This window comes from Tetrao urogallus, assembly GCF_951394365.1.
Source record: "Tetrao urogallus genome assembly, chromosome: 2".
Classification (NCBI taxonomy): Eukaryota; Metazoa; Chordata; class Aves; order Galliformes; family Phasianidae; genus Tetrao; species Tetrao urogallus.
The window spans coordinates 9,296,152-9,317,836 of record NC_136814.1 but is presented as its reverse complement, the minus strand read 5'-3'; the positions used below and the strand labels follow the sequence as shown (position 1 = coordinate 9,317,836).

At 44.3% G+C, this 21,685-nt stretch overlaps 1 protein-coding gene across 1 annotated transcript in view; it reads left to right on the top strand.

Annotated features, from left to right (window-relative positions):
* Positions 1-3,292: 3,292 nt before the first annotated feature.
* The window catches only part of ALK (ALK receptor tyrosine kinase), a gene marked incomplete at both ends in the record, with an annotated part of 285,971 nt that continues 267,578 nt past the window's right edge, over positions 3,293-21,685 (top strand). The window contains one exon of the mRNA XM_079532815.1: positions 3,293-3,392. Coding sequence (XP_079388941.1) covers positions 3,293-3,392 — 100 coding nt within the window. The remainder of the gene's footprint in view (positions 3,393-21,685) is intronic.

The window sequence follows — 21,685 nt, the reverse complement described above, 5'->3', positions numbered from 1 at the left end:
CCCGTATTGATTTCTTTGCCTCTCTTTATTAATGGGTCCATTTTCACTTTCTCTCTTTCAACGTATTAACATCTGTTGCTGTTTCATTTAGTACCTATTAATAAAGATTCCTTTGCATTTCAGCTTTCAGCTGTAAACTCCTTGTGATTCGTGGCAATAAAACAAGGTAATACAGTGGAAAAAGTACACATCTATATACTTTCATGTGCTACCTGATTTCTTTGGGACTATTAGGTAGCAGCCTGCTAGCTGCTAGCTGCTGGTACTGTCTTTGGACCATGCTTTTTGTTTTTTTCTCTTTTTTCTTTTTCCAAGCACACACAGATTCTTTCGCTGAGAGCAGTGCGCTGCATGAAGGCAGGGCTGTACCCCCACCCATGTTTCTTCTCCCCAGGCATCTCAGGGCTTTTTCTATATTGTCCCCTAGGGAGCATCCCCCAAACAGATAGCAGAGCCATTTGGGTCCACACAGTGCCCACATCGCTTACACTGATGTGAAGCAAATCCCATTTGTCCAACTCAACCACATCACAAAACTTCCACCCGCTCAGCAGCTCCGTCAGTGAATGGAGCAGAGAAGGCATTCCAGAGAGAGGCAGCGATTGACTCAACTGAAGGGAGAGCACCTGGAGGCACAGGCATGGTTCTGTCTCATCCAGAGGAGAGTGAAGTTTCTAGTCATGCCCGTGTGACTCATTGCTGGGGCCAACTGTGGCTTCCTGGTGAGAGGAAGGTCAGTGAGACATCTTTATAATCTCTGCCAAAAAGGATAATTGGGGAAGGTGTGGCCTATCTCAGCAGGATGTCAAGGATAAAGGGATCGATCCAGTTGCTCTGTTCCTAGTAGCTGAGTTAGAAATTGGAACTGTCACCTGTGTGCAGACTGTTAAGGACCGTGGAAGACTTACCTTTCACTCACATGAGCTGAGCATTCGGCTCAAGCTGGCCAAACCCGAGAGGAAAATGCAAAAAACTGAAAACTGCAGAAGTCCCACATAGCGCCTTCACATGACAGAAATCAGATCTGCAAAAGCAGGAAAATAACCCACACTAAACCATTGTAGGGAATTTTTAGAACGTTTTCTGTGCCTAACACCACTACTTGTCTGCAGTAATTGCCATCCCTCTTGTGGGAGACTCACTAGCATGTGGAGCTCAAGCAGAGGAAGACAGCAGTCCAGCAGAATTTGAAGAAAGCAGGTTTGAGGACTAAGCTCCCAATCCACAGACATGCTCATTGATGTGATTGTCCGCTGGAGTAAAAGAGGAGGCTGAGTGGAAAGTCCAGAGGGCCCCTTGTATGCATTCCAGTATTTTTCCAGTCTTGCTCATCTAAGAAAAGAAAACCCAAACCCCAGAATATTACTGAAGGCTAAAAGTGAATGGCTGGAGTTCACATGTTGAGCAAGTGAATCTAATGGACTGCAAAGCAAGAAGGGCTTGCAAGAAGAGGAAAGAGGGCATGTATCCAGCCCAGCATCGTTGGGAAAACACTGTCATAGAATGGCCTGGGTTGAAAAGGACCACAATGATCATCTAGTTTCAACTGCTCACTATGTGCAGGGTCACCAACCAGCAGACCAGGCTGCCCAGAGCCACATCCAGCCTGGCCTTGAATGCCTCCAGGGACGGGGCATCCACAGCCTCCTTGGGCAAAGGATGGGCTTTGAGTTTGCACACCCATAAGGGGCTGAATGCAGCATGAAGTGCCTTTCTGTACAGAGTGCATTATGTAACTCTTCCTGTGACAGTTGCCCTGAAGTTCCTTCTTCAGCTCCTCTGTGCAGAAAGATCTTGTTTCTTTTCTAGCATTGTGCCTGCAATTACACTCTTTAGCACCACAATTATGGGGAATTACTCGGTGGTTCTGCTCCAGAGTATCTGTATATTAACATTAATTTGATATAAGCAGAAGAATAACCACATGACAGAATAATTGCACCCTAATGATTATATAGTTGAAGTACCTAGATTATAAAAATATACATGCATTAAGTATCAAACTAAAGAGATAATAAGAAGTCATTAATTCATGCAGGCAACTTCCAGAAATATGAATGAGCTACGATTAGCTATCCTAAGGCACGGCACTAACATAATTACAGCCATTTTATTGTATTTAATATAGGTAAAAATAAGGGAAATTGGTACATGAACCTTTCTAAAGGCTGTCGTTTTCATTTTGAAACGGAACGGTTCCGCTCAAATCTTCAGAATGACTTCTGCCGTGAGATTCCTTCCCCTCACTTCTCTCTCTCTTATTTTTCTCAACAGAAGGAACGCACCCGGGGCTGCCGGGGAGACCTCGGCCCGTTTGGAGGTAAGGAGGGGCGGAGAGAAGCCAGGAACGGAAAGAAGGTTGGGAGCAATGAGCTAAGGGAGACAAATGGGCAGCGTCGGCCAACACCGCATGTGCGAAGAGGGAAAGCGGAGGGGGCCGGGAGCCGCGGGCTGCAGCTCCCCGCCACGCGCGGGCGGCGGCGGCGGCGGCCCCGGGGCGCGGCCCACGTAGCGGCAGCGGCTCCGTCCGAAGCACCGCAGCCCGGGCACGCTTTCCCATTTTCTCTCAATGGGCGCCGGGCGCGCCCCCGCCTCCCCGGCCCCGCCCCCTTTATTTGCATAACGAAGGCTGCCCTAGCCGCCATTGGCTGCTGGCGGGCGGGCTCGAGCGTGACGTCAGCGCTCGCCGGGTAATGCCCGCGTTGTGGCGGGTAGTTGGAGCCGGCAAAGCCCGCGCAGCGGCGGCGGCTCCGGGCGCAGCGGCCCCGCGCCAGCGCCGCTCTTGGGCCACCGCTCCCGCGGGCCGCCGGCTGGGCGGGCGATGGCGGGGGGCCGGCTGTCCGCCCGTTTCCTGGCCGCCGCCTGCTTCGCCCTCAGCTTAGCCCCAGGGGCGGCGGGGCCGCGGGACGGTCCCGGCTTGTCGCGGCTGCAGAGGAGGAGTCTGGCGGTGGACTTCGTCGTGCCCTCGCTGTTCCGCGCCTACGTGCGGGACCTGGTGCTGGGGCCGCCGGGCCGCGCCTCGGCGACGGGCCGCCTGCTGCTGGACTGCGCGCCTCTGCTCCGCGCCGCCCGAGGAGGGCCTTCCCGGCCGCCGCCGGCCGCTCCGCTCGTCCTCCCCGGCGGCTCGTCCGCGGGCGGGCGGCGGCTGCGGCGCGCCAAGCAGCTGGTGTTGGAGGTGGGCGAGGGCAGCCTGCGGGACGGCTGCGCCGCCGGGGCGCGCCTGGAGTTCGACCTCAGCGAGCCGTTCGCCGGCTGGCTCCGCGCCGGAGACGGGCGGCTGCGGGTGCGGGTGATGCCCGAGCGCCGCGGAGCCGTTCCGGGCGGCGAGCGAGGGCTCTCGGCGGCCATCCGAGCCGCCCGCCCCCGCCTCCTCCTCCACGTCTCGGCGGCAGGTGAGCCGGGCGCTGCATGCCGGGCGCTGCCAGCTCCCCCCGCCGGCCGCGACTTCCCCTTGCGGCTCGTCCTTGCCGCCCAACGTACCGACGGGCTGGGGGGCCGGGAGGGCTGCTAGGAAGCGCAGAGGGATTTGTGTGCAGTGCGGGCGTTGCGCCAGGCGACCGCAAATGGGACCCGAAGGTGGAAGTGTCGTTAGCCTCGGGGGAGCGAGGTCAGGCTGTCTGATGCTCCCCATCGTTTTTTAAGGGTGTGTTCTTTACTCCAAGGGCTGCGAGGGATTCCCAAGGTTATGTGCGGGCGGACCTCGGGGAGCGGTGGAAGCATTCCGGAGCTCCGAGTGATACGCGAATGCTGTTGGGCATTGCTATCAGCGTTATTACCTTTTTCTAAACATATGATAGGTGACAGGCAAGCGTCAAAGAAAACGGTTCTCTCCCAGCTTTTTTTTTTTTTTTTTTTCAGCAGGGAGAGAGTTAATTTTCTTCCTAGTAGCTGGGAGGATGCCGTGTTTTGGATGCGGGATGAGAATAATGTTAACACACAGTTGCTTCAGTTATTGCTGAGCAGTGCTGCACTGAGCCGAAGACTTCCCAGCTTCTCACGCTGCCCTGCAGGCAGGCAGGGGCTGGGGGGCACGAGAAGCCGGGAGGGGACAGCGCCGGCACATCTCACTCATGCAGGTCCCAGGGATGTCCTTACCATGTGGTGTCACGCTGAGCAATAACTCCGGGGTAACGCTGGGGGGCTGTTGCTGCTCAGGGTCTGGCTGGGCATCAGTTGGCTGGCGGTGAGCAATTGTGCTGTGCATCACCCATTCGGTGTATTTCTTGCTACTTTGAATTATTTTTTCTTTGTTATTAACCTGCCATTATCTCAACCCATCAGTTTTTGACTGCACCTTTCAGTTTTCTCCTCCATCCCACTGTGTGTGGATGAGCTGTTGGTGAGGTTCAGCCACAGTGAGCTGGCACTGAATTGATTCCTGTCCCTTTTAATACCACGGATGGTAGTTGGTGGACTGTATCAGCTACAGTATGACAAGAAGCCATGTATCTCCGGAGGCTCACATAGCACTGATTGGCATCTCTGAAGAGGAGACCCTGGCTCATATTTTTAGTCCTGGGTGATAAGGATGGGAAGTTGGGGTAGGGGGCAGCTCCTCAATCCAATCCAAATCCTCAAATCCAATTTGTAATTCGGGCAATGATCAGGAGAGATTTCCATCCTGCTTGTGCCTGGTACCTTTCACACAAGCTCTGATTCAGGCTCTCATACCAAGGCTGTAATAGCGAGGGGGCTGCAGGATCAAATAATTTGTCACTATGAGCTCAATTTGGTAGCTTTTATGAAGCTGTGGAGGTGCTGGTGGCATGTCCCTGAGTAGTAGCCACTTATTGGATCACAAATCAAACCTAGGTACGTTTGCAGGTGGTGAGGGGAGTCAGTCCTGGGCTTTGAGTACAAAGTTGGAGCAACTGATTTTTTTTATGTTCAACTGTAAATCTGGGCCAGCAATGTGAGTAATTACCAATGGAACTCATTTCATTCCTTGCTGCCTGCAGCTAAAATCAAAGCAGACCATCAGAACAGTTTCTATGTGAATCAGTCTTATGCTCGGGGCTGAAGTGAGATGCCTGTCTTAGCCCTCCGTGGGCCAGTGTTGGCAGAGGTGAGGCAGAGATCACCTGCTGTACAGTGTCTGGGTGAGGCCAGTGCTCCCTCCCTGCCTTCTGCAGCTCTTGCCTCAATATGTTAGCATGAAAAATAGTTTTAAAATATTAATAAAGACACCTAAAGCCACTCCTCCTGCTCTTTTCTTGTTCTCTCTTTGGGAAATTCTTTATGAATTGCAGTTCCTTTGCCTTAAGGATCTCCCTCTTTGGCAGTGGAGATGCAGCCTTCGCTTTTAATGCTAGTTCAGCCCCAGTGACTTTAGCAGCGAGCGAGCTGGATGGCACATAGCTGTCATCTTTGAGGATGAAGGTGTGGTTTTTAACCTGGGTGAAGGATATCCTCATGATGAGCAGGTGCTGTGATGCTGTGAGTACAGCACGGAGCTTTAAGTGAAGTTCATCAGGCTCTGGGTGTCGTCCTCGCTGTTGAGAAATCCATGTTTTTGCTGAGAGATGAGCAGCAGTTAGCTCTGCCCAGTGAAATCATGCTGAAGGCAAGGCTCTGCTGCTTTTACTGCAATACAGCCTTGCAGAATCCATTGCAGGGGATGCAGGAATAGGAGGAGCAGAAGGAATGCAGAGCTACCTATCTCACAGCAGTACCTTCTCCTAGCAGCTGTTCCTGACCTCCTGTAACAATTCCAGCTTCCTCCTGAATTCTGCACTGATGTTCCTGAAGTGCAGCATTGCTATTAAATTCTCCATCTGCTTTGCCAGTAATTAAACTGTAGTGTATTTATACCACGATATGGCTGTGCACATAGGTTTTTTTTCCATGTGCATATGGAATTGTGGAGGATGTTAAAAGTCCATTCTTTTTGCACTGTGAACGTGCTGCCTGTATGAACACCACACATCGCTACCATCCTTAGATTTACACCACATAGCCTGCTGCCAGCAGGATGTGCTGACACAGAGATAGCAGCACGAGCAGCATCCACCAGCCCATAAGTGTGCAGATTCCAGCAATTATTATCACCATTGCAGCTAATTTGAACAGGGCTTAACTAAAGCCCTTCCTAAGGCAACTGAGCCTCTCCTACATTGCTTAAGCTAATTGGAAATGGATTTCAAACAACACAATCCTCCCATCAACAGTGTAAAGAGGCTTTAGTGATGTTGACACACTTAGTGATTTTCTTGTTTTTTTTTTTTCTTTTTCCAAAAGTGCTGGAGATGCCCAGGATTGCAGCACTTCCCAGGAAAAAAAATGTAATTACCTTGCTTAATTACTTTCACAAAATGATCCTCCCTGGGAATGGAGATTGAATTGTACATCAGGATGAGAAAAACCTGCAAGGAGCCGAATTCCCATTGAGTTTAAAGTTACAAAAGAGTCCTGTAAATAATGTTGTATTCTTTTTAGCTGTTGTGCTCTGATACTGGCTGAGAGGTATTTCACCAAAGTGAAGCCTTTCCCTTTTTAATAGCATGTGTGGGGCATGAAGCAATTTGTCTCAGTGTGTTACCAAACACAGTTAGTAAAAGGTGTTCTTACTGGAGTGCTGTCGTTTAACAGTCAAGCCATTGAGTTCACAGCACTACTGTCCTGCAAGTGCTCTCAGTGCCTGGTTGCTCCACGCTTCCATGGGCTTCACAGAGATCCAGAGCCCATCTGCGTTGGCCCTGCAGAGGCGTTTGTATTTCATCATGTTAACACCATAGGTAACCAAATCATTTCCTGTAGGGTACCTGGTCCACAAGTGTTGCTAAATGCATCTTTGTTAAGTTTACTCAGGAAGCTTAATAAGCTGAAATGCCCATAAAACAACTTTTGGTGAGAACTAATTGCTGCTTACATATGCAAAGGTGGGAAGCATGTGTTAAAAAGGGGCATACAGGGATGAAAATGAGTCATTCCTTCCTCTAAAGGTCAGTGTACTTTAATTCATGAAGTAGACTTAAGGTTCCAATTTTGTTTCTTCAATAGCCATGGGTAACTTCTTATCCTCTGGTTAGGGGGAATATTACTCCTGCACCGTGGCCTTCTTCTCCAGTTTTATTAACTTGCCACACGTACTCTCCCTGAAACTGCATTCACTGCATACCACCACTGTTATAACACTGAGACAATTTGGCTTTCCATCTTTAGGGTAGTGCTGCTGTGCACCTGAGCTCATCTGCAGGAGGAATTTCTCACATGAGATTAGAAAGAACTTCAGAGCGGAGGAAAATATGGTTTTGAAAGTAGATGTTTTGAAAACGAAAATCAGAGCTCTGAGCTGAAAGCTGACTGCAGCAAAGTCCCCAGTGTTTTCCACATATTTCTGAGGCACCAGCATTTGATCGAGATCTCAGTTGTATTTTTCTTTTCTTTTTGTTGTTTTTTTGTTTTTTCTTTTTGCTTCCAAAGAACAAAGTTTGGAGTTGTGCCATGTAGAGCAGGAGGCTGTAAAAGGCTTCAATCACTTTCCAGTTGCTGTTATTCTCTCATACACAGTCGAGGGATTGGATCTGGGATGTGAGATGTGATCTGCCTCTTCTGGTAAATCAGGCAAAACTCAGTCATTGCTGTAGGGCTTCTGAATGGCTTCCATTCTAGTGCAGGTAGTTCTCATCTTTTCTGCTGGAGATTTATGCCTTTCTTAGACATGCATTAGTGCAAATTGAAGTTTTCTTCCACCCTTGGGTTAGAATACTGCATGCCAGTTACCAGTTGCTAAATTGCAATGAACCCAAACTGTGCCTAGGAACATCTTTCTCAGCCCTCCCTGCCCTAAGTATTGGGCCCACAGCAGCTCCTTGCAGAACACCGCTCCCTTGTGCTCTCCAGAAACGTGGATTTAGCCAGTCCACAGTGCCTCATCTTGAAATGATGCTGCCTCCTGAAGAGGAAGGAAGCCAATAGCACTGGGTTTGGCTGGGCTGCTGGGCAGGACAGCCCCAGGTCTCTGTGCTGTCCTGCCCTAGTCCTGGCCAAGGCACTTACCTACCTTACCTGAATTTCATTTGCTCTTGGGCATAACGCATTGTTCTTATGAATATTCCTATTTGTAAGTTTGTTCAGTAAAAAGCTATAAACAGACACCCAAAAGAGCACAGTTTATTGGGTTTACTTTTTTATTATCTATGAAAATGTATAGCAGATTTTAAAAAGATACCTTCTCTAATCTTGCTGTACTTTAATTTCCTCATCCTTAAATACAGAGAATCATACATCAGAGGAGTGCTGTAGGAAACTTTAGTGCTTTATTATACAAAGGTAGAAACACACTTCAGAGTCAGAGGTGGTCTTGCAGTGTCTGAATTGTATTTGAATGTAATCTCATCATTGGGCTCACTGCGTATCTTGCATGAATGTTGTATAATAGGAAGTATAATCCGTGTTTGTGACTGTTTGTGAATTGGTCAAAAAGTAATAGAGAAAGTGAGGGCTGCCTTTAGCTGTTATACATTTCACAAGTCATAAAATCATAACTGAACCTTGTCATAGTTAAGAAACCACCACCTTCTCAATGTATCTGTACTAACTTATTTGGGCTGATGCTGTTTTAGGAGTCCATCTTGAGATTTCTTCCCAAGCAGCAGTTAAGCAGGTTAAACACTGCCTGGACACTTCCCAAGAATCTGCTTGGGCTACCCAGAACTTGGAGCACTGAGACTAGGACACTGATGAGGGATATGTCTAGCAGCAAACGGTCCAAGTTGCCTTCCACATCTTTTTGCCCTCTGATCCATAGCAGCTGTTTGCCGAGGAGCTGCTCAGCAGGGCAGCAGTGCTGAGCCAAGAAAGGTCTGTTCTGAAATGTGCCACATTTGTCTTGCTCCTCTAATTCAAAAAAACATGGTTGGAGAAAAATGTCATGGAAGTATAAATGCAGATTTGATAAGTCTGACCTTTCTTTTCCTCTGAACAATGAATGTCAGAAAGCTTAAAATGACAAGCTGGAATTGCTGCAAGTTATTTATGTGTTTAAATATTTAGGCAAGAAACACATTCTGAGACTAAAGTCTAATTTACATGGGTACTGTGATTTATGACTGAGGCAACTAAGTAGTTCCTTGGTTGTCACTATACTGCTTAGCATGGCTACTCAGAAATGTGCCGTGGCAGCGCAGATAGGACTTAGATATCTCTGCTTTCAGAAGCTATAATCTATGGCAGTGGTAGTGAAGAATTGTTTTTACTTGTCCCTCCTGTGATGAGACATGTGGTTGAATTGTTCTAGCTGGATCCAGCAGATAGAGCTGGTGGCTTGCTCCACAGACTCCAGGCTATTTTCTAACAGCAGACATTCCAAAGAAAATGGTAAACTGTTGCACGAAGATGGAATCAAGCATGGAAAAATAGGCGCTGAATGCAAAGTGATCCCTGTGGTGTGAAAATACCCGTTAGTATTTTGCATTTATTTTTACTATTGCCACTGACCTTTAATGTTTTACAAAGTAAAAACATTGAGTAGTTGCAGGAATCAGGTTCTGCTTTGACTCTCTAATTCTGACTTAATTATTTTGCAATATTGGGTCTGCCATTAGTGAATATGGCAGTGAGTGAGCATGGAGGAAGAAAGAATCACACAAGAAGTTGGAGGCAGCAGAGAGCTTTAACATGAAATCCATCATTCTGTGGCACACACTTTGCTTAACAAGGGTAGTACTGATGGCTTCAAAATTCCATTGGGTGGAAGATGCTATTTTTTTGCAGGTTACTTTCTAATAACTTCAATAAAGACAATGGATACAGTTTAACTCTTGAGATTTCTAATAAAAACTTCAACAGCCTCCCATATTGATTTACTTCCACGTCTGCAGAGTTAATCATAGTGTTGCTATTCCCTTCCTGCTAAGGGATAGCCAACTTCTGAAACCTGAGATAACAGCGCTTTTGCCTGATGTTACAAAAGATTGGATTTCTGGTTTTGTAAAAACTATGAGCCATGCTTTTGCCTGTTAAAACACTATCCTTTCTTAAAGCCAAAAAGGCAAATTTAGCTTTTTAGGGAAGGGAAAACTTCATGGAGATGGTGTGAGAAGCTCTGTTTCTGATTTTCTGCTTAAGGTGTTGGAAATGAACACAGAATGTGGGATTTTAAATTATTTGTAGCTTTAGTGATGTGCCTATCTTCCAGGATTAGAAATGGCAAAATTGTGATGCTAGGCCTGAAGCTTTCATCTAGATCTTTCTAGAAACAAAGGATATGTTCTTTGCAAGCCTGCCTTTAGCAGCTCTTCCAATTAGTCTGCTGATTGCAGAAGTCTTTTAGTGGCCACCCAATGCTTATAGCAAGGCAAAGGAGCTTTCCTGTCAAAACAAGTGGAAGTGCTTTGGACTTGGATATCCACTGTAGCAATGCACTGTAAAGGGAGAGGTGTGGGCTCTCTCTGCAACCTTCTCACCATCTTCTTACTCACAAGCAGCTCTTTCCAGTCTCCCGTCTTATAAAACTATGCCTTGAAAGAAAACCACGGCACTCCTGAGTTATGAGCTGGGCAGAGGGAGAGATGATGGCTCTGTGGTGAGATGGTCAGGTGAAGATATGGGAACTCTTAGAGGTGAGTGTGGGGAACGACATGGCTGTGTTTGGCTACTTGTACCGTGTATTTCTGGAGGTCTGTTAGGAAGAGGTAATACCTTCTATACACATACTCAGTGATGTGTCCTGGTAAACATTTTGGAGCTGTTTGTATTTTCCATGTTGTGCTCTTTCCAGGACTTCTTTGTCATTGGAGATTTCTTTCTAGCTGAGTTTTAAAAGTTTGCATGAACTTTTATGAATGCAGCACTGTAGTGCCTGTGATATGCAGCTGAATACCTGTGATTTCACCTGTTGGAAACCACAGAGCTCTACAAGTTGCAACAGACTTCTGATTTCAGTACGTACATTGGCATTCGCACGCTGTTGCTACTGGCCCTTTAAGTAGCAAGCTATCTCAGATACATCAGAATGTCTGGGCTTTTTATAGCCCCTTTCATCTTACTTCTCAAAATTATTTAAGCTTTATCTCCCTGCTGACATCTCTAAGTATTATTATATTTATTTTACGGAGAGACCGTAGAAACCAAAGATGGAAAAAGCAGTATTTGATAATGTTAGAAAGCAAATGTTGAATACAACTTTCTCACACTGAATGTACTAAATAGTGATGTTTCTTTTCTGCTTCCCACAAAAGGCCAGGAAAGAACAAGAAATTAGAGCTGAGAGTCTTACTAGAAACATTGCAGCAATTATTGGCAAAGCTACTTGGAACCCTCTTTGCTTCGAACTGTGTTGGCTACATTTGTCTTCTAAATAAACTTATTGGGTTGTGGGTTTTTGTTTCATTTTGTTGTTGTTTTGATCTGCTGAGCAGCTCCCTGTCTTCAGAAATTGCCTTCTGGCCTTTGCACTTGTATGATGCCACGTGTCAGCATTAGGGAGCATGATGCAATGGTTATTTCTGAGGGACAATTCATTACTGACGCCAATTAAACTTGAAACTAATGAGAAGGGATTACGTTTCAAGGGTGAAGAGGAGGCCAGAATAGTTATTATAGGTTAATTATTATTCTAAAAGACTCGGTTTAAGTAACAGTTTGTTTTATCAACTTTTTTTATTTCACATTGTGCAAGAGGCTTGTTTGAAGAGGAATCAAAATATAATTACTGCATTGACCTCATCTAGCTCTTGATCAGTAATCTCCTTTCATCAGCAAAAGGTTAATAAAATCTTTAAGAAAAGGAATTCCTTGGCTTCTCTTTATGTAGACATTTCAGAATAGGTTTCCCTGCATGTATTTTCTATTACCCTTCTGCATGGGTTCCTTGGAGTACTTGTTATATTGTTGCAAAATGGAAGTATTTCATAAAGCATTGCCAATTTAAGGGTTACCTTGCCAAATAGGTGCATTACAGAGGTGGAGAGTGGATCTATACTCAGGGCTGGCCCGAGCTTTGGCCCTGAAGTCAGAGCCTCTCTTTGTAAAGCACAAGAGCTTGAGGTTCACCTGGGCAATATGTCGGTTGGCAGGGCAATGAGGTGTCCGTGTAACGGCTAGTATTTGCTTAGCAACCGAGGAAGGGAGGAGATGAAGCTTGCTTTGCTCAGGAGCAATAGGATCTCGCTGGGAAGCACTATGGCTTTTGGTAGGGGAGGGCATGCATTGGTCTGCTTTGCTTCTTCCCTGCTCGCTTGTCATCACATTCCTCAGCTCTTTGGAGAGATGAGATTCTTACAGTTGTGTACTACAAAAAAGGAAGAGGAGAACTGGATTATTGATGATATTCTGATTGCAGAAAGTCAGATAACATGTTTGTGGGCAGGGAGAATATCAATCTTAATCAGCTGTAAGTGTTCGGGCAGCCCAAGTGCTCCATTAAGCAGCTGTCTGATGCGTTCTGGCTGGGGAGCTGCTTTGCAGGTGGGGAGCTCACGCATTAACATGTGGGCTGGAAAGGCAGATGTGTCTGTTTTTGAAGCTGATCAAGGTGCTGTGAGTAGCAGAAAGGTTCAGATAAAAGGAAGGAGGTTGCAGTTTAGAGAAGCCCCTTAGTGTTGAGGTGATTTGACTACTAATTGCAGATTACAATCTGAGGTGCATCACAGCATCTCAAAGGAGTGATGTTCACCAGTCCTCAACTCAAGAAAGGAGTTGTGTCTTCCATCTGGGCGGTAAATAATATCATATTCTCAAATAAGAAGATCTCTTGAATATCTATTTGTGCCACTAGATTCTGTCAAGGAGACAAAATTCAGCTCACTGGATTTTGGATAACATTTGAAGTGCCCAGTCCCTTTTGTGCTTAGAGTTTGAAACCACATGAAACAGTGAGCTTTTGATCAACCTTCTTCTGCTTTGCCAGCCATATACTGTTCTTTATTTCCTGAAACAAGGCAGCATTAAGTTTTAAGATTTGATTCAATAACATTTTATGGATAATAATTATGGCTGATATTAAGCCTTCAGCAACCAGTCTGTATGGAGACTTAATATATTGAGGTTTATTACTTTTTTTTAAGTCGATTGTAAAGCAGTGTCAACTATATGAAAAGAGGAAAAAGAAATATCAATGAACTCTGCTTCTCTGCAGGGTGTTCGTGTGCTTGCCACTTAATATTGCTAGCACAGTGGGAGTTTGCTGGCGAAAAGATTTTGTTTACAGAATCTGTTTGCGCAGCTGCAGAGATGTGATGAATGAATGAGTAAATGAGTGAGTACAGCAATCCTGTGCTGGGAAAGGGAATCCATTAATAGATAGCCCTTGGAAATCAATTGATCCCCCTTTTCCTTTTAATAAGTGTGTGAACTCCAGCTTTTTCAGATCTGCTGTTTAGAGAAGAACTACACAATTTCCTCTGAGACTTATGGAAGTTCTTGACTCAATGGAAATTCTTTAGGTACCCCATATTAATGATTCTGGGGTTTTCTCCATTTGTTTTTCAGAAGTTTAACAGAACTTCTCAGAGCATAGCTGTGTGTCATGATTGTTTATAGAGATGGTCCCCGAACCAAACTGAAGACCTTGTTGAGCAAAAGGAGGCTCTAATAGCTTAAGTTCTGATATGCCATTGGGTTATATAATATAAATTACAATATGAGAGAAAGGAAATGTGTTAGTTTCCATACAGGGTCAAGTTCTTCTGTTGTACCGGCACTGAAAAAGTCATGTGAAGGACTCAGGAGTGGATTCTTGCTCAGCTGAGCCTTGTGATATCAGTTAATGCATCATAAACTGTAAATGTACTGTATTTTATTGTTGCCTTTTCTTTTTTTCTTGCCTTGCTCCTCCTTATAACATTCTGTGCAAGGAAATCTACCTTCCCGGTAAGTTCAAATAAGATGCTGTCTGTTTGTGTCCTTTTTGCCTTTTTCATGGGAAAGCAGAAGGGAATTGTAAAGTGCTTTGGGAGCAACATAGAGGCCTTTCTTTGACATCCCTAAATATATGAGTAATGGGGTGCTTAGAAACAATTTTGTGTGTGATGGATGCTCAACAATAAGGAATCGCAAATTGTGGGCAGCAGAGCTTGGAGAGGAGAGCTGCTCAACAAGATTAATGGGAAGGGAGACCTTTAGTGTAATGAAAGACACAGCTCAGGCTTGAAAACAGACAATGACACACTAGATCGAGTCTTAAGGAGCTGGACAGTCAGGTTTCCTCTGTAGGCAGTAATGCTATGGTTTTGTAGAGCCTCTTCCTGGGTAACAGAACAGCCGTGAAACAAATGCATTGTAATTCCCAACTCAGCCACAGGAACCCACACACCTCTACACGAGGGATCAGATTATCTATGGGACTGCCTGTCAAGCTGGTCATAGGGATGTCAAAAGAAACCTTGAAATTTCATTTGATTGCAAGCAAATAAGGAGTGAGTGAGTCTAAAGTAGAATATAGATGAGCTTGAGCACTGTAGGATTTATTTTATAACCAAAATAAAATTCTTTGAAGTATCTTACTGAGCATTTGGTATAAGACTGAAGTCAGTGAGAGCCTCCTTGGATTTTATCTAGCCAGATTTTCCTGCAAGGGCAAAAGCTCATGACTTTAGGTAAACTATGCAAATTAGAGGTAGTTAAAAACTAGGTCCCTTTTCAACTAATAATAAAATACACCTTTAAACTTTTATTAACTACTGGAAATATCAAGCTTAAAAGAGAACAAATGGATCAGTATTTTGATAGGTGATAATAATAATAAAAAAAACCCCACACACAAAAAAGTTAAAAAGTGTAGCTTGTATTTCATTTCCAGCTCACTTTAAGTTGCAAGCAGTCAGTAACTCTTGAGTATCATGACTAAGGGGGTATGATTGTGGAGCAGAATTGGTAAACTGTTCCTGGAACTGGCCACAGGATCATTGTTACGCCTGCCACTTTGATGATCTTTCTCTGACAAGGATAATAGTGTGTGGAAACGAAGCCAGCAAACATGTAAAATACATCTAAATATAGAGGACAAAACAAGTAATAGCTGGGCCAGTAATCAGATGCAGAATGCCTTATCTGTAACTACAGTGGCTTGAAATATGGCTGGTAGATAAACATTAAGAGGACCATGAAGCTAAGAATAAATAGAGCAATATCCTCCAAACGGTAAACAGCTGAAGCATGAGACCCTGGAAAGACATTCAGGACATACTGCATAAGAAAGATCTCTAAAATTTGTCAAGCAGATGTGCAGCTGGTAAGTAGATGAGTCACTGGGACACTGACTGAAATGCTAGGAGAAATAAATTACAGAGGGTTGCATTAGTGTAACTGAAGGCAGTATATTACTTTGCAGTGAAGTGTAGCATTCTGTAGAGAAAGCAACAACAGTCATCCTATAGAGTCACAGAATGGCTGAGGTTGGAAGGGACTTGAAGGTCATTCAGTTTCACCACCCTGCTCTGGGCAGGGTTGCCACCTACTAGATCAGTCTAGTACGATCAAACTAAATGGAGATGTGCCACAGATTTATGCTGTAGCATACAGGGAGCAGGGGGTTCTCTTCCATGCACTCGTAATTTCCAGGTCTTGAACTGGAGTTTGACGGAGGCATAAGCCAACTGAAGTCAATGGCATCTTCTGATTGTACACCTGCTTCACTCTCTTGCTCTCAGAAACATGCAGACTGGACAGAAACAATCTTCCCTGCTTTTTGCTACCAGGCTGTCTGCTGTTAGTGCATTGCAAGACACAGCAACAGCACAGCAAAGTTTGGTTTCTTTTGTGGCAGAAGATTAAAAATGGTTTCTTTTCGGGCTTTTTTTTTTTTTAATCAGCTTAGGATGATGAGCAAAAGAAGATGCTGCTAAGTTTAGCCAGTAGAGTAGTTTTGTCCTTTCACTGGCCAAACAAGCGTGTGAGATGCTGAGAGCCCTTGTTCTTGAAGTCTTGTCATTGCACTGTGGACACTGTGGTATAAACTGCTGCTCATGGGTGTTAGCAGTTAAACACGCCTGTGGTATCCTCAGTCTGGGTTCTGAGCTGAATGAAGACAAGAGAGATATAATCCTACTGAATGCAAAGCAAAAAACATCAGCTCTCCAGAGCCCAGGAGGAAAGTATTTGTCTGTCTTATCATAATATGCCTAAATTAAAAGATATGGAAAGTTCTGATAATCACCTTCTAAAAACTTCATATCCTCTGTTCATTAAGCGCTATCTCTCTGAAGACTTAGTCTCAACTTTTTTACCTTTACTTAATGTGAAATTATGTTCAGTTTGTCCCCAAGGTACCCTTCCCCTTTCCCACCCTGACTGTGCTGCTGTGGCCATGCCTTCTTAATACTTTTACATGGTATTCCACACCTCAAACTAAAAACGCCAATAAATTTACCCTTTTATGCCTCATGGTAAAAGTCCTAAGTGTCTGATATTGACATTATTTCCAGTAACCTTTTGTCACTGAAAAGTGTGGAAATAAGATTGTTTTCTTTTTCTTTTTTTCTCCCAATAGATTAAAAGGATTGGAAGGGGGAGAATGAGACAGTATACTTTCTGAAAAGAAAAAGTCAACTAACTTGTAATGTCTCTCTAAAAGCATAATTCACTTTTTACTTGAGAAGGAACAGAAAGAAAATGCCTTGTTGGAATCATAGAATCATTGGAGTTGTAAGAGAACCTTAAAGGCCATCTGGTCCAACTGCCCTGCAATGAACAGGGACACCTGCAGCTCCATCAGATGCTCAGAGCCCCATGCAGCCTGACCTTGAATGTCTCCAAGGATGAGGTATCCACCCCTTTTAGTTTGAAACCATTTTCCCTTGTCTTTTCACAACACACCCTGCTAAAGAGTGCCCCCTTCTTTCTTCTAGACCCTCTTTAGATACTGAAAGGACTCTCAGGTCTCCTTGGAGTTTTCTCCAGTAAGAACAGCCCCAGTGCTCTCAGCCTGTCCTCAGAGGGAGGTGTTCCATCCCTGGGATCATTTTTGCAGCCCTCCCATGGATATGTTCCCACAGGCCCATGTCTCTCCTGTACTGAGGACTCCACATCTGGATGCAGTCCTCCAGGTGAGGTCTCACAGCGCAGAGCAGAGGGGCAAGATCAGCTCCCTCACCTTGCTGGCCACACTGCTTTGGATGTGGCCCACAGTACAGCTGGCTTTCCGGGCTGCGAGGGCACAATACTGACTCATGTCCAGATTGCCATCCAGCTGTACTTCCAAGTCCTTTCTGGTAGGGCTGTACTCTATTCTTTCACCGCTCACCTAATGTTGATAGTGGGGGTGCCATGACCCAGGTGCCAGACGTTGTACTTGGCTTTGTTGAACCTCTTGAGGTTCATATGTGCCCACTGCTCAGCCTGTCCAGGTCTCTGGGTGGCACTGCATCTCTTAGGTGTGTCAACAGCACCACACAGCTCTGTATCATCCGTAGACTTGCTGAGGATGCATTGATCCCATTTTTGATATCACTGACAGAGATGTTTAAGAGCATAAGTTCCTGCCTCTAAACTTGTTTCTGAGTAACTGGTTTAGCCAGACCTATCTATGGAGATAAAGAGTTGAAAATCTTGTCCCTTAGCTGTCTTTCATAAACACTGCAACTGCTTTCCAAAGGGGATTCCAAATCCCTTTCTCCAAGCATTTGGAGGGGATATTTGGGGTCCATATTAAAATACTCAAAGAAAGAAAGAAATAATATTGTCAGAGCAAATTACACATAAGTCACATGAACAGAGTTATCAGGAGGAAGAGCGTGCAAAGTACCTAAAAAATTGTGAAAACTGGTACAGGTGCAGGGGAACTGTTAGGTAAGGGCAGGTGTGCCTGGCCCAGGGAGCACAGGAACATTGTTTGCACCTGTGCTCAACAACTGACCCAAAGGTCAGCCTGGGCTCATATAAGGGCAGCCACTGAAAGGACTGCATCACTGTGGGCCTAGGTTGCTTCTTGAGAAGGAGTGCTGTGTGTTCAGAGAGCCCTTCCAGCAGTTTGGTGAGTTCAACTCTTCTTTCTGTTTATGACTTGGCTTACCTGCAGAAATGTTGTCTGGTATCACCAAGAGCCTGTCAGAAGCAATTTTGCTTCCTCGTGTGCAAAACACAAAGCTATTTTAAAAGGTGATTCCTTTTTAGTTGTAATTTGTTGCATTAGTCCAGGTTTGGAACAATTGAGGAATATATACATATATTTCAGTCTCTAAGCTTGTCCAACTGGGGCTTCTTTCAAACAATGTCCTGAGAAATGCTCACTTTGTTCATAGTTTTTGTTCCATAGCAAGGTTTCTCTCTTATAAGTGCACTGTACTGTTTTAGACACTATAAACTCATATTCTGCATCAGGATTTTGGTACTAATGCTCTAAGAAGAAGAACTTTATATAGTGAGTTTTGAGCTGCTTCAGGAATGTCCCAGGGCTAGCAGGAAAGCCTGGCTTTCAAGTTAGCTTTGAGAACATGAAGACCTTTATTTAGACCTTTATCCCTCACCTGCCATCTGTGGTCACCACTTGACTAAATCCTGTTTCCAGATTGCTATGGATGCTTTCTTAATGCTGGAGTGATTAGAGGGTCTTTAGGGCAGAATCCTGCAATGTCTGGAAGTTTTTCCCCTGGGCAAAGCACAGGTGTCTCTTGTTTCACTGTGGCATCCATTATTGTTCTAAAGATTGCTGGGGTCACAAATAGGGAATTTCAGCTATTCCTTTTAGTGGGTGCCTAAGAACAGGGAGGTGCTGTGTGCAGCCCAGGGTTGGGCTGAGTGATTCCCTGTGGGTCCCTTCCAGCTCAGGATAGTCCTTGATTCCGTGACTGGTCCCACACAGATCTTCCTTGATGTGACTTCCTCCAAAGGTTTCTTCCCGTGTCCTATTTTTTATATTGCTTTTCTGAGCATGTAAATCTTCTCTCAAAGGCACTCCATAAGAGCAGAGTGCTATTGTTTTTCTGAGTAGCGTTAGAATTATGTCAAAGCTAAGGGAGGCTCACAGCGTGGTGATAAACTGTATTGTCAAGTTTTTTGCTGGTTAAATGGAAAATGAGTGGGGCATCTTTACCCTTCAAGTGGAGAGAGAGGTAAGGGCAGTTTCAGTGCTTCAGACTCTGCTACGAACATCCATGAAATGAAGACTTGTTGCTATTATTTTTAGCTGACGTTTTCACAGTGAGAGACTTTTTTCTAGATTCTATATTTATTTTTGTTTTTTTTTTTCTAAATATGTATTTAGTGATGTATTAAAAAGATTCCATCTGTTAACAATATTCTTTGAAATGCAATTTTAATCATCTGATAACCTTATGCTTAGCCTGAGCTATTTCGTCAAAACAGGTCAGACTGCCACTCAATAAAATAACAAATTGCTGTATTTGAGTGTGATGGGAAGTTGTTCTGTAAGCAGTTCCATAGCCTTACATGATTATACTCTTTTCAGTAAAACGACAACATCAGTGAATCTTGCTGTCTTACTGAAATGGGAGGGAATTAGAAGTGGATTTGGCTGTCTCCCAGGGTTGTTCACGCTGGCTCTGTTCTAATGTGTCATCTGGGAGCATCTCTGATACTGCCAGGAAGATAGGAAACTGACCTAACATGTATTCTTCAGTCTTCTATATTTGAATGCTTTGCATAGTTTGCTTTGTTCTTCATTTTGTAAGGATCTCATGTAATGCTCTGGTTAGGGCTGATAACCAGGGTAGCAGTACACATTCCAAATCAGCTTGGTGTGTCTGTCAGGTCAGCTATGGGCAGTGATGGGCTGCACTGTCAGCTGTGACCTGTGCTTCCCCTCCTCACTCTTGTGAGTGTCTTCTGCCCCAGTTGAAACTGTATGTAATGGAACATCAGCTGAGAGGTACCTGAAGATCATGGGTTTGCTTTCTACAGGTGGAGGTATGTGGAGTGTAAACATCTAGATTGTTAGCGTTTGTCTCAGGAGGTGGAGATCTGCTTTCAACCACACCAAAAACTCCAGTGAGTCTGTCTTTGTGGTTCCCAAGTAAGGTTTGGTCAGGCTTTTTTAGAGCAGTTTGAGCTGTGATGTTACTGTATGGCTTACATGTTATTAAACTTACTCTCCTCTTCTCTGTGAACATCATTGGTATGACCATCTTTGCTGCTTAGAATACTGCATTCAGATTTATGATACTCTGCATACATGACTGTTCATAATGCACATCAGCAGAATCAAGTGGTGTGCAAAGCGAGGGACTCATTAGGAGAGTGACAAATTCTTGACAAGATCATTGAGTCCCCAGTCTTGCATGAGTTCTCTAAGTGCTTTAGGGCATGACTCAGATATCTGTTTGTCACACAGGACTGGTATTTGGTTTGCTCACAGAGACAGCGCTTCACAGCATTGACACAATCCAGCTCTGTGAGTAGATCAGTGACCCTACTGCTGTGTAACATTTGGATGGCAGTACAGCTCAGCTGAGAGTGGAGTCATAAAATGTGGGTTGCAGGTAGGAATGGCAGTTGGTGAGAGAGCACAAGGTGACAGTGGAACTGCTCAGATTAGCAAATGGGGGCATTGCAGCTGCTTGTGCTCTAATTACATCTCTCCAGATGTTCCTGTGATGTGCAGTAGAATCCAAGCAGTCTGTAGACACGATGTATTTCAGTGTTCATCTTTCTGAACATTTTTTTGTCATCTGTAGAGAAGAGAGAATTTAAGAACCTCAGTCACTTCTTCTGCACTACCAAATGAGCTCTGTTGTTCTGAAGTTACATTTCCTGTTTTTTGAGGTTGGTTTTTTTTTTTTTTTTCCTTTGCATTTTCTTTTCACATTAAGATCAGCAAAAGCTCTTTCTGGGAAGCCTGATTAAAATGCAGTTCCTCCCAGGAAAGAAAAGAAAATAGTATTTTCAGCATCAAAAGAGATCACAAAATTATCATGGAAAAAATGAAATGAATTTTAAAGATTATGCGTTGCAGGAAAGTAGGTAAGAGTGACCTCAGGGCTTTCTTCTGATAGTAAAGTAGTTTGGGTTGTTTTGAATAGACATCTGCTAGGAGTATAAGTGACAAAGCATGTAAGAAGCAAAAAGTGTCCATTATTGGGATTAGCTTTAAGAGAGCGATGAAGATAACTAACTTATTTGTGAAAGATATCCTTTTCTATATATTAACAAACACCACCACCAACAAAAACAGCAAACAAATGCTGTAAGAAGCCATAACTGCTGTTTCTCTTCAGCTACTTTCTGTTAGCCTTGCTGGGAACACAGAGATGGGTTCCAGCTCTGCTGCAAGTCTTTGCCTCCTAGGATTGTACTGGGGCATTGGCAGCTCAGGCTGTGTAAGTACAAACACCACTTTCCTGTTTTGCTCTTCTGAGCTTTGTGTTCTTTTGTAGTGGTGTAATTAATCATCCACTGCCCAAATTATATTTGGGTCTTAGCTCTGTTTTCCAAAAAAAAAAAAAGAAAAAAAAGAAAAAAAAAAAAAAAACCAAACAAAACAAATCTCAGGAAAATATTATTTCTAAGTTCTGGAGTTGGCCTTTTTGATGCTGCGAAAGGTATAGAAGTGAAAGGATTCCAGTGGCATTAAATATCTTCTGTGTAGCATGTGACCAGAATCTTATTTGATTAATGACCGAAACTTTGAATAATGACCTTTTTGTATGCCTGATCTGGAGACTTGTTTGTAGAGGAAAAAATGAATTCAACAAGATATCACTATTTTGTTTTTACATTCTGAAAAGTCTGAGACCTCAGTCCTGAAGGCTTTTCCAGCTGTACTCTAACCCTCATCTGTAACCAACTCTAC